The following is a 12,893-nucleotide window of genomic DNA, read 5'->3' as shown; positions in this document are numbered from 1 at the left end:
CCAGGTCCATCACAACCCGGCTCATAGGGACTGTAATTGCTGCCTGCTGAAGTAAGGCCAGAAGACTGAAAGAACCGACTGCCTGTTCAGATGTGCAGCAAGGGGACTCTGCGGGATACGTAGGGCTGTCCATTTCATTTCCTGTACAGGCCCTTCCACAATACCAGCCTCTGAGACTGTAGGATGGACTTTGACAGTGCTCGGAGGGTTTTAATGCCAGTCACAGGCCATTACAATGACTTAGGACAAACACCATTTGTCAGAGAGAAGTGCTCACTTGAGTGCGTGCGTGTACTACACCAAGCAAGTCAAGGAGTGTCGTCGTACTCCTGCCTGGATTGGACACAGGTGGGTGCGGGTGTTCACTAGGATCCGAAGGGGACACACTTCGCTAGAATTGCAGCTAGCAGTGGTCAGGGAAGCTGCAGGAGCCCTTTGGGCACTTCGGGTACCATCTAGTAACTGCACCCGTGTCTCTGTTAGAGGGCAAAGACGAGAGGCCCACTGTGGTGGACACTGTCAGTGTCCATCTGAGGACAGGGTGGCCACCAGTCCCTGAGGACTTGGTGAGGCTCCTACTCCAGGCACCACTCGATAGCGATGACGCTGTAATTTTAGGCTACTAGCGCATCTTCCACTTTTGAGAAATATCGGAGTCCTCAGATTTCTGGCGGGTCCCACATATGGGAGTGAACTAGTGTCACTGGTCAATGGCCTTCTGGCTACGGACAAGGACCATGTGTCCATGTTAAATGTGAGATCTGTCGGACTCGTCTTCCTTGGATAGTCAACATGCCTGAGTGGACAGGCTCACTCTTTAGTGGCCCCTTTTTTATCCAGGAAGTCGCAGAGAGTGAGCTGAAAGTGAGTAGCCAAGGCGAATGGCATATTAGGCTGCACTAGGAGGAGCACTGCCAGCAGATCTAGAGAAGTGATTATTCCCCTTTATTCGGCTCTGGGGAGGCCACATCTGGAGCACTGTGTCCAGTCCTGGGCCCCCCACTACGGAAAGGATGTGGACGCATTGGAGAGGGTCCAGCGGAGGGCAACCAAAATGATTCGGGGGCTGGAGCACGTGACTTACGAGGAGGGGCTGAAGGATTTGGGCTGGTTTAGTCTACAGAGGAGCAGAGTGAGGGGGGATTTGATAGCAGCCTTCATCTCCCTGAAGGGAGTTCCAAAGAGGATGGAGAGAGGCTGTTCTCAGCAGTGGCAGATGGTAGAACAAGGAGCAATGGTCTCAAGTTGCAGTGGGGGAGATCTAGGTTGGATATTAGGAAAAACTATTTCACTAGAAGGGCGGTGAAGCGCTGGGATGGGTTCCCTAGGGAGGGGGTGGAATCTCCATCCCTAAGTCCCGGCTTGACAAAGCCCCGGCTGGGATGATTGAGTTGGGTTGGTCCTGCCTTGGGCAGGGGGCTGGACTCAATGGCTCCTGAGGTCTCTTCCAGCCCTGGGATTCTGTGTTTATTTGTCTCCGGGCTCTTACTCTAATTCCCTCCTTGTTCAAGTGCACAAAGCTCCCAGGAGAGTTAGTAAGCAGCCAGCGGTCGGGCACAGCTGCACCTCTGTACCGCTAAGCCCACTGGTGCAGTGGAGGGGCCACCCAGCATCTGCTGAAGACTAGAGCTCAACTGAAGTTTGGGCCCTACAGACACAGCACAGCTGCTGGGAGTCAGCACCCACAGACAGGGCCGATTTATCCATTAGGCACAGGGCCTAGGGCCCACGATACTTTTAGGAGCCCATGAACATGTTTTAATTTCTTTTAAAATCAAAAGAAAAAAAAAGAACTTTTAGGGACTAAGAAAATGTTTTTTTTCCCCTCACATCAGAAAAAAATGAAACTTTTAGGGCCCACGAAAATCTATTAAATTTTGCCTAAAACAGAAAAAAATAAAATGTTGAAGTATTTAAAGTTAGAGCAAAAATCATTTTTAATATTTTTTTTTTTAATGGAGGAAGGGGCCCACGAAGGCAAAAGCGGCTGGGGCCCACGAAAGTCATAATGTGGCCGTGCCCACAGAACCGTGCAATAGCAAGAGAGCCCTGAAGTGAGGAATCGATACCACGCAGAGCGGTTGCTAGTGCCCTCCGAGTGACACACTTCAAACACTCGCCCCGTCCTGGAGTGGGATGCAGGACTTTCTCAGCACCCTGAAGCGGAACTGGTTTTACTCCAGCAGCTGTATTTCCCGAGCAGACAGCTGGACGCACGCGAGCTCCCAGGCCGGTGCCCGCTGGCAGGTTTATCTGCATTGTAACTACAGGGACACTTGCTTGCTCTTACTGTCTGAACGCCAGCACGCTGTGCGTCAGAGCTCACGGTGTGGGGCAGGGCTCCAGGGTGCGAAGGCAAAGAACAGCCCGACTAAGCCAGCTCCCTTTGCAGATACGTGGCATCACGTGTTTAACTTACTTTGCTCATTCCCTAAGGGCTGCTCCAGCATTGCCAGGATGACACTGTTGTCCAGGACAAAGTAGCGGAAGCTGTGTTTGTTAATGGCGGGGAGACGGGAGTATTTAATCAAGGTGGTTTCATTCACCAGGCTGCAAGGAGAGGCAGGGCCGCTGGGCGAAGGAAATGCTCCAAGTAACTGCATAATACTGCAAACGAGAGGAATCCAGTCACTGGCACATCAGGAAATGGGGCACCTGGAAGCCTGTCTGAGAAGGGAACCTTCAGGCGTCTTGCTCCCTTCGCATCCTGGCACAGGAGAGAGGAGCCTCCTCCGGCCCAGCCACAGGGCCAGACTAAGGAAGGGGCGTTAGGGGCTGCAGCCCGTAAGCTCCTGAGTACTGGACCAGCCCTTCCAGGCGGGCAGAGGGAGTGGAAAGTGGCTGCACACGCTGCCGTTCCTTCCCTGTCCTAGGACACTCTGTCCCCCTGCTGCTCTAGCCTGGAGGCTCCACCCCTGCAGTTCCCACTGGCCGGGAATCGTAGCCAATGGGAGCTGTGGGATCAGTGCCTGCAGGTGAGCATGCGGCAGCGTGGGTCACACGGACCATCTGTTCCCCACCCATGTGGCATGGGAGCGGCTCGAGGTAAGTACCCTACACCCCAATCCCTGCCCCCCATGCACCCTAACTCCCTCCCAGACCCTGCACTCCAGTCCTAAGTCCTCTCATGCACCCTAAGTCCCTAACTCCCTTCCAGCCTCCACATCCCAACCCAGAGCCCCAGCCCTGAGCCTGCTCCACCACCCTAGAGCCCTCCTAGACCCCACATCCTAACCCTGAGCCCCCTCCAGCACCCGAACTTTCCCTGAGCCCTCTCCTGCACTCCCAGCCCCTTTGCCCAGCCTAGAGCCCCTTCCCAGACCCCAAACACACCTCATCCCCAGTCCCACCCCAGAGCCTGCTTCCCTAGCCAGAGCCCTCATCCCTCCCAACCATGAGCTCTTCCCACACCCCAAGCCCCGTAGCGCCCCTCTACCATAGATCATCCAGGTGCAGAATAAATTTTGTTATGTGCACCAATAGAGGCGATGTGTCGCACGTCCCCTCTGTGTCGCACATAACAAAATTCATTTCACACACGGACATAACAAAATTAGAGGCCACACTGCTTCCAAGTGACCCAGTCCACCCCTAGGGTAGAGCGTGCTTCTGAAGGTTAACTTCCCCGGCAGCAATGGCCTGCCCGGCAGCTGACACATACTGATGAACAGCATACCATGTTAACGTAGCTTCTGCTGCATCCTTCACCCTCATGGATGCGGGGTTTAGTTCTTTATCGCCTTTGTACTTGACCTCTTGCTCGCTGGTTTTGGATTTACTTCCTGAGATGCCCAGTTCCACGATCTCCAGCACCTCTTTTAAACAGCCCTAATGTGGGAAAGGGGCACACTGTTTAAAGCAAGACAGGCAGCTCCGAATCCTGCTTAAAGACCTGCCAATGCCTCGGGTGTATTCTCACCACTGTAACTACGGCCATAGCCCATGTCTTGGTGTGCGTGGGGCGGTTATCTGCAGCAAGGCACGTGGCTACCCCAGAATACGCCTGAAGCAGAAAGTCTAAGGCATGCGCCTTAACACACTCCAACCAGCCTTCACCCACCCAGGGCACTCCAGAGAAACAGAGCACCCCATGAAACCCCCCGCTGACAGCTGTCACATCCCGCTGCATGCTGGAAGCTGCAAAGGGTATCCAACATCTACCACCCGTACGCAGTGAGGAACTGGCCCAGGCCCGCTCAGCTCCCGGCTGCGCTGCTCTGCTTTCCCCACAAAGGGTGCTCCCACGCGACACAGCTGGGTGCCAGGACAGCAGAGCTGAGTGGGCGCAGCCATGCCCCCTCCTGCCGCCTGAGAGTGTGTGGGGGGGGGACCCATGCTGGTGCCCCAGGCCACGTCGCTTGGGGGAAGGAGGAGCGGGGCAGGGAGGGAAGGGGGCTGTCCCCACAGTGGGGGCTGGTCCCCCTCTTCCCTCCAGGCCCCTCACCAATCATCCCCATCCTCCCCGAGATCATCATAGAGGACACAGAACCTGCGGGCGTCTCTTCACTGCCACAGCGAGCCACGCCCTCCCCTACAACCCACCTTTTGAGATCCAAGGGCCCTGCTTGTTAGAGATGCAAAACCCTGTTTACCTGGTTAACCAGTTAAAGGGGGAGAGAGGCCGCTCCAGAGTAGACCCCCACTGCAGACAAGGGCTGCTCCAGTGGGGGGGAAGAGTACTGGCTAACCCTTCACATGCCTACACCTGCATCCAGTGCACTAAGGGCTCCAGAAATAGCTACGTGGGTGAAATCAGCCAGACCGTCATGGCCCTCTCAAATGAGCTCACCAACACACCGGGCCACGAAAGGTATTCACCTCGTCTTTAGGACGATGTACTCTCAGTTCAAATGCAGATCTGTCAGGTGAGCTTTGCGGCTCTGGCCCCTGCTAGAAGACTATCCCAACTGCACACACGCATGGTAGAATACAAACACGTGAGCCCTCCAAGAGCTCTGCCAAATTTGTACAAAACCACATTATAGAAGAATGCTGCTAAATGCTATTTGTAAGTTAAATTACACACCGTCTCTTCACTTCTATTAACGTGGATCTCAACCAAGAGGATGTTATTAGGAGAGTGACCCAGAAAAAGTCTTTTATCAAATATTTAAGCAGCTCTGTATTCAATGCATTTCAGAGACTGTGTCATCCTTTTGATGTTTTAAGTAGAATACCAGTGTTGCAGCTTTTCCATTTCTACTATTTCTTCACAATCAGCTTTTCATCTTAAAGATTCTAGCCCTGGCAATGGCAAAGACCAGTCCTAATATAAAAGGAACCCCCCCTTAGCTTGCTCTCTTGGCCTCAATCAGATAAAGCTAAGCGGCATCAAACCTATTGAGACCACAGGGAGTTAGTGCATCCAAAGACTGAAAATTTGTCTTAGGAGCTGTTGCAAGGTAGGATGCAGCTCTGTGTTGCTACAAAAGGGTCAACCTTGCATGTTCCAGGGGAAATGAATCATTTGCAGTAGAACCTCAGAATTACGAATACCTTGGAATGGAGCTTGTTCCTAACTCTGAAATGTTTGCAATTCTTAAATGTTATAGTTGTTCTTTTGGGAGTTGACAACTGAATTGACTTAACACAGCTTAGAAATTTTACCATGCAGAAGAAAAATGCTGCTTTCCCTTTACTTTTTAGTAGTTTGAGTTCAACACAGTGTTGTCCTGTATTTGTTCTGGGCAGGTTTCGGTCTCTGCCGCTCCAAACGAGGTGTGTGATTGACTGGCTCTGGAGTTCCTAATCGGAGGTTCTACTGTATCTCACTGAGGAACATCATGGAATTATAGATCGTTTACTAACACATGTTGAACTCTCTGAGTCATAGTAATATTTTCCCTGGTACTCCAGGAAATTCCCAATGATGCACTGGTCACAAGATATGGCCAAAGAGTAAGGTTCCAAGATGCTAGCAGACTTAAGATGGTTAGGTGACAGTGCTCTGCACTGGTGCCATCCAATGACATGGGGCTGTACAATGTTTTAAAAGAGATTAAAGACGACCTGCACTTAATGCTGTGAGTTATAAAGTGAGGATTTGAGTTAACTGCATGTATGTGATCTATGTTAAATCTTCAATCTGCAAAAGAACAAAACATCTGCTGAGACCATCCTGACAAAGACGTAACAGCTCAGCTCCCAGTCACTGCAGAAAGACATCTGACAAAAATGAAAATCTCCTAGGACTATGATACTAATGGTGTTTAGGTGCCATTCATAAATACGGATTTCCAGCTTGCTGCTGTGAGGTTATGGGGCCACTGTGTATTCATGGGTGTTCCTGGGGTATGTGTGGATACAAAGGCAGTAACTGTTTGCAGATGCACATTAAACACTAGCTCAGAATGTTCAAAATATGCAACTGCAGAGACAGACTGATTTACAAACACCAAAATAAAAGGTGCAGCGTGACCATAATGGGCAAACTTCTTAATGAAGTCAATAGAGCAACACCATCTGAAAATGCTCCTCTCAAAGAAAACCCTACGCTTCTATTTAAACCTACTACTGCTAACCACCTCCTAAACAACATGAGTCTCGTGGGTGTATGGGGTTTTTCTTGGGGAGGGGGAAGGGCGCGAGGTTGGGTTTTTTCCCCTTTCTTCTTAATGATGAATACAGAGTTGGCAGGATGATGGTCTTTTTCTTCTGCTTTTTATCTCAAATTGTATGGAGTGTCAGCTCTGTTCTCCCTTTGGTTTTGCTGGAGAATTCATTGTGGATGCTGGATTTTAAGAAAGGCTTCCTTTATCTAATATGTTAGGCAGAGAAGTTAAATGAGAGTTGAGAGACAAAACAGAGAGAGGGGGTGGGTGAAGGAATATCTTTTATTGATATTACCTCACATATCTTACCTCTCCAAGGCTGTGTCTACACTACACTTGCTCAACAAAACTTTTCTTGTTCACGGGTGCTTAACCGCCCGCCCCCCCGCCCCCCCCAATGACAAGGTTTTGCCATGGCAAATGCACTTGTTGGCAGGAGAACACTCCTGACAACAAATCAAATACTGCTCGTAGGGGATGGCAGTATTTTGCTGGCAAAAGTGCAGACAAAAAGCATTGACATGTGCTGACTTAGCGACAGGGCGCTGGTGACACAGCCTTCTCACTAAAAGTTGCATAGTGCAGTCATAGCCTAAGATCCTGGATTGACATGGCTACCACTCCACTGCATCAAACAGGGTTAAACAACCTAATTAAAATCCCTTTCTCCTTTCAGCTATTCAACGTTCACTTCCTGACACGGTCAGTTCACTAGGGCTCTTGTGACCAGCCTCCCAGGCGAGACAAAGGAGAGTGAGCAATGAGGGATTCGGAGGGTTGGGGAACTAGCTAGCGCAGCGCGAAGGCGGTTTTAGGCACAGGCTTTAGGAAGAAAGTTAGCAGCTTGTGTGGCTGATAGTTGGCCTCCAGCTAGACACCCCTTCAGCATAACTCTTCAAACTCATTTTCTGTCTTTTCAATGAGTGCCAGAACGTGTAAGTCAGTCTGTTGATAAGGCCTGTCAGAGAGCAGCCCTGTTTGGACTGATCATGCCTCCAGGTCCCCTCGCCATCCCGGCCCAGGTCCCCAGTTCCCGCTTGTATCTCTAGTCCCTCTTACTCCTGAACCTGCTTTCAACTTCGCCCAGCTCCCACCCATTCGGAGTCCAGGGAGCACAGCTCCATGACATGCCCTGAAGCCCCTACAATTCCAAATCTGTACCCCCCCCATCCTAATCCCATTTTCATAAATCCCTCAGATGGTTTCATATATCCCAATTCCCTGAATCTTCCACACCACCAACACATTTACCCCGGCCTGCCCTCTCCGGGCCCCCCAGCATTAGCCATGAAGTCAGGCTCAAGTTAGTTCCTGGTCATAGGGTTTGAAGCTGCTGCCCTTTGTTCGGTGCTGGCAATATGCACAGGGTGTGTACCCCAGAGCAGGAGGTGAGGTGTGCAAGCCTTCCAGCACAAAACAGCAAGCACGCCGATCACCTGCCGCCTCCCTCCGCTGAGCCGCTCACCTTCTCATCCATCATGTCGGGATGTTCAGTGAGCCAGACACAGAGGCACTGGAAGGCTGCAACGATCATGGAGTGAAGATCTCTGGAGTGGAGTGGAGCTGGCCGGCTGCACTGGTACACAATGTAACTGCACACAGAGCTAATAGCTCGCTTCCTGTCTGCCGAATCAACAGCCACCTTCACCTACGGAGAGCAAGCCGCAGAGACACAGTCAGCTCAGCCTGGCTCCAGGAACTCTTCCAGGGAAGAGAAAACGGGTTTTTGAGCATCTAACCGCTACGCGACACAGAAACAGGCCAGCACCGCTCAGACAGACATGGAAGCACTGGGAGTAAGACAGGTTTAATACAATGCTGATCTGCAACAGAACAGCACAGTTCTGGGGAAAGACTGAGCACGAACCCTACTGCAATATGTAGTAATGCGCACCTAAGGAACGGAGGACACCAGTTTACTAGAGGCCTTGCTGTGAGTTGGATTTCAGCCTTATTCTGGAACTAATGGGTTGTTAGCTTCTGCATGCAGGTCACTGGACCAATCGACTGGTCTGGATTTTGGCATCACTAACCACCCTCTCTCGTTTGACTTCACTCCAGCCACAGAACTGCGCTCTCAGTCTTCAGTTAACACTGCTACTCCCTCCTAGGGCAAGAGGAAGTGGAAGGAAAGCGATCTGGGGAGCAGACCCTTTCAGCAGTAGTTCCTTCTCTTGCCAGGTCCCCACCTGGCACAGCAGTGGGGAACTCCCCAGCATATACCTGGGAAGAAACTTCTGGCCTGGCAGGACAACTCCGGAGACAGAGCCCAAGATGCTGGAAGGTGGCGCACAGTCCCACCAACCGAGAGGCACAGGGCTGGGTGCTAAAGAGCTGTGGTCCTTTCTCTCCTCCTCCAGCCCCGTGCTTCTCCACCGACTCACCACACACACAGCTCTCGGGGGCGTGGGCTGCATTCACCACCCGACGTACAAACCGTATGGGCCTGAAGATGTCAGAGGGGCCACAAACAACCTATAGCCTGCAGGTGGAGAACAGCAGCTCTCCTGGTGCAATCAGCCCCCTTGGGAGTTCAGCCGCACCGTCTCACACAGCCAGCCCTGGTGCAATCGGCCCCCTTGAGTTCAGCCACACCGTCTCACACAAGGCAGCCCTGGTACCTGCAGCAGGGAGCTGGAGCCTGGCACTGTCAGTGCTTTGCTTGCAGCTGGGGAAGTCTGCGTCAGCCTCTGGTGAGGGGGACACCACGCTGAGCCAGAGACACAGACAGCCTTCACCCAGTGCTCCACCCTCACCCAGGCCATCGAGGTCTGAACACAGGATGCTGTGCTAGCAAGAGGAGATGCTCAGGCCTTCTGGCTGAGGAAGAGAAGCCATCACCCCGAAGGGTGGGAGGCTCAGAGCCACCACCCTGAGCAAGAGGCAGCACAGGGTGATGGTCACTGGGGATCCCTGTTCTGAGGGGAATGGAGGCATCTACTGACCTTAATTGACATCCGAGGAAGTGGCTGCCTGCGTCCAAAATGGTACAGAAAGGCTGCCAAGACTCGTTGGTCTCGCTACTGCTCTGTTATTAGCGGGCGCTAACAATACCGCCAGGTGTAACCCTGAGCAGACTGGCAGTGACTGCAGGGCTCTGGGAGCAAGGGTGAAGGGGTGGGTGGCAGTCTCATCCAACTTCACAGTTGGGGTATGGACCCAGCAGGGACAGAAGTGTTCTGGGAATGAACATGCGCCTGCACAGATGGCACTGAGAGGAGAGCTTTGGCTTCTTTGGTCATGGGATGCTGCTCCAGGACAGAAGGCTGCTGGGAAAAATAGGGAACGAGCATCTTCACGCACCGATTTGACAACCTAGCGAGGGAAGCTTTAAATTAGGTTCAAGGGGCAAATGACAATTACCCAAAGATAAGCAGAGAGAGAGAGAGAGAGAGAACGAGAACACACCGTAACAGCTCCTAAGATACAATGAGGTCATAGCAGAAGCAAAAAGGAAGTATCATGGAGGTAAATCTGCTCAACGTCTTACATGCTTATACTGTACACAGATGTCAGGAGTGTGGGGAACAAAGAACTAGAAGACTTAGTACTTAAGCTATATTATGACTTAAAAGGTATCACAGGACTGGACTATTGGTCTGGAAGGATATGGCTTGTTTGTGAAGGCCAGACAGAAGACAAAGGAAAAAGTCTGTAGAATGTATTCCACTGTTCTGAGGTCCAGAAGGAAGTGAGATGTGGTTGACTGAAAGGTGGGAGGGGGGACACCAGGGGTAACTTCGTCATAGGTGTCTTCTACACACAGCCAAATCAGGAAGAGGATGAGGCATTTTTAGAATAGCTAACAGAAAAACCCCAAACACAAGACTTGACAGTAATGGGAAACTAGCTATCAGACATCTGTTGGCATTAAAGGCACAGTAATAAAATACCCTGATGCAAAGGAAAGACTGGAAGATTAGTAAGGGGCCAATATGACTCCATTAGGAAGTTCTTAAGGACTTGAAGATGCAAAAGGAATCCTTTAAAAGGCAGGTCAATGAACTACTAGGGATGAGTACAAAAGAGCAATGCAAGTATGTGGGGGCAAAACCTGTTATGCTTAGTAAGGTGCATATTAGATAATAAGTAAGGGTATGTCTACACTGCCACCCTAGTTCAAACTAGGGCGGCTAATGTAGGCATTCGAACTTGCAAATGAAGCCCAGTATTTAAATATCCTGGGCTTCATTTGCATGTTCCCAGGTGGGCACCATTTTTAAATGCCCGTAGTTCAAACTACCTGCCCGCGGCTACACGCGGCATGGACTATGTAGTTCAAATTAAAGCCCCTAATTCAAACTACTGTTATTCCTCCTTGGCAAGGAATAAATGGTAAATTTTCAGAATGGAGAGGAGTAACTAGTGGTGTTTCCCAAGGGTCAGTCCTAGGGGCAATCCTATTCAACTTATGTATAAATGATCTGGAGAAAAGGGGTAAACAGTGAGATGGCAAACTTTGCAGACGATACTAAACTGCTCAAGGTAGTTAAGACCAAAGCAGACTGAAGAACTTCAAAAAGATCTCACCAAACTAAGTGATTGGGCAACAAAATGGCAAATGAAATTTAATGTAATTTAATGTAAAGTAATGCACATTGAAAAAAATAACCCCAACTATACATATATTATGATGGCGGCTAATTTAGCTACAACTAATCAGGAAAGATCTTGGAGTCATCGTGGATAGTTCTCTGAAGACGTCCACACAGTGTGCAGTGGCAGTCAAAAAAGCAAACAGGATGTTAGGAATCATTAAAAAAGGGATAGAGAATAAGACAGAGAATATCTTATTGCCCTTATATAAATCCATGGTACGCCCACATCTTGAATACTGCGTACAGATGTGATCTCCTCATCTCAAAAAAGATAGACTGGTATTAGAAAAGGTTCAGAGAAAGGCAACTAAAATGATTAGGGGTTTGGAACAGGTCCCATATGAGGAGAGATTAAAGAGACTGGGACTTTTCATCTTGGAAAAGAGGAGACTAATGGGAGATATGATAGAGGTCTATAAAATCATGAGTGGTGTGGAGAAAGTGAATAAGGAAAAGTTATTTACTTGTTCCCATAATATAAGAACTAAGGGCCACCAAATGAAACTAATGGGCAGCAGGTTTAAAACAAATAAAAGTAAGTTCTTCTTCACACAGCGCATAGTCAATCTGTGGAACTCCTTGCCTGAGGAAGCTAGGACTATAACAGGGTTTAAAAGAGAACTAGATAAATTCATCAAGGTTAAATCCATAAATGACTATTAGCCAGGATGGGTAAGGAATGGTGTCCCCAGCCTCTTTTTGTCAGAGGATGGAGATGGATGGCAGGAGAGAGATCGCTTGATCATTGCCTGTTCGATTCACTCCCTCTGGGGCACCTGGCATTGGCCACTGTTGACAGACAGGGTACTGGGCTGGATGGGCCTTTGGTCTGACCCAGTATGGCCGCTCTTATGTTATTTTGCTTTCCTCTTTACTAAAAAGGTTAATTGCTATTGGATGCCTCACACAGGGTATGTCTACACTACCCCGCTAGTTCGAACTAGCGGGGTAATGTAGGCATACCGCACTTGCAAATGAAGCCCGGGATTTGAATTTCCCAGGCTTCATTTGCATAAGCGGGGAGCCGCCATTTTTAAATCCCCGCTGCTTCGAACCCCGTGTAGCGCGGCTACACGGGGCTCGAACTAGATAGTTCGGACTAGGTTCCTATTCCGAACTACCGGTACACCTCGTGGAATAGGAATCCTAGTCCGAACTACCTAGTTCGAGCCCCGTGTAGCCGCGCTACACGGGGTTCGAAGCAGCGGGGATTTAAAAATGGCAGCTCCCCGCTTATGCAAATGAAGCCCGGGAAATTCAAATCCCGGGCTTCATTTGCAAGTGCGGTATGCCTACATTACCCTCCTAGTTCGAACTAGCGGGGTAGTGTAGACATACCCACAATGAATAGTACAGTTGCAGGAATTCTGTGCCACTCTGCACAAGCAGTACTCATATCCCCGACAGATTTTTTTGCTTGCCTGCAGAAAATTACAGGGAAATCACAGGAAGCCACAAGAGCCATCACTTCCCGCCCCAGCACAGAATGAAGGTCATTCACCTTGCTGAGCTTCACCACCTACATCCAGACTCCTCGGCCAAGCCCACCCCCCTGCATCTGAACCACCATCCCTGCACCTAGACCCACTTAAATCACCCATCCCCTCTGCAGCTGGACTACCCTGACAATGCCCACACACCAGAACCTCCACCCCACTGAGCCCTGACCAGGTGCACCTGGCCCTCCACCCCTCCAAGCTCCATCTCCCCACCAAGGAAGCCCTCCACACTCAGATCCTCCAGA

At 50.3% G+C, this 12,893-nt stretch overlaps 1 protein-coding gene across 7 annotated transcripts in view; it reads right to left on the bottom strand.

Annotated features, from left to right (window-relative positions):
* RALGAPB (Ral GTPase activating protein non-catalytic subunit beta) overlaps positions 1-12,893 on the bottom strand; it is a 117,011-nt gene that overhangs the window by 20,502 nt on the left and 83,616 nt on the right. For all 7 annotated transcript variants that reach the window (XM_075900745.1, XM_075900743.1, XM_075900742.1 and 4 more), the window contains 3 exons: positions 8,017-8,199; positions 3,677-3,828; positions 2,420-2,607 (listed from right to left, as the gene is read on the bottom strand). In XM_075900745.1, coding sequence (XP_075756860.1) covers positions 2,420-2,607; positions 3,677-3,828; positions 8,017-8,199 — 523 coding nt within the window. The remainder of the gene's footprint in view (positions 1-2,419; positions 2,608-3,676; positions 3,829-8,016; positions 8,200-12,893) is intronic.

This window comes from Pelodiscus sinensis, chromosome 18 (genome assembly GCF_049634645.1).
Source record: "Pelodiscus sinensis isolate JC-2024 chromosome 18, ASM4963464v1, whole genome shotgun sequence".
Classification (NCBI taxonomy): domain Eukaryota; kingdom Metazoa; phylum Chordata; order Testudines; family Trionychidae; genus Pelodiscus; species Pelodiscus sinensis.
The sequence above is the reverse complement of the archived record's forward strand: the minus strand, read 5'-3'. Positions and strand labels throughout refer to the sequence as shown.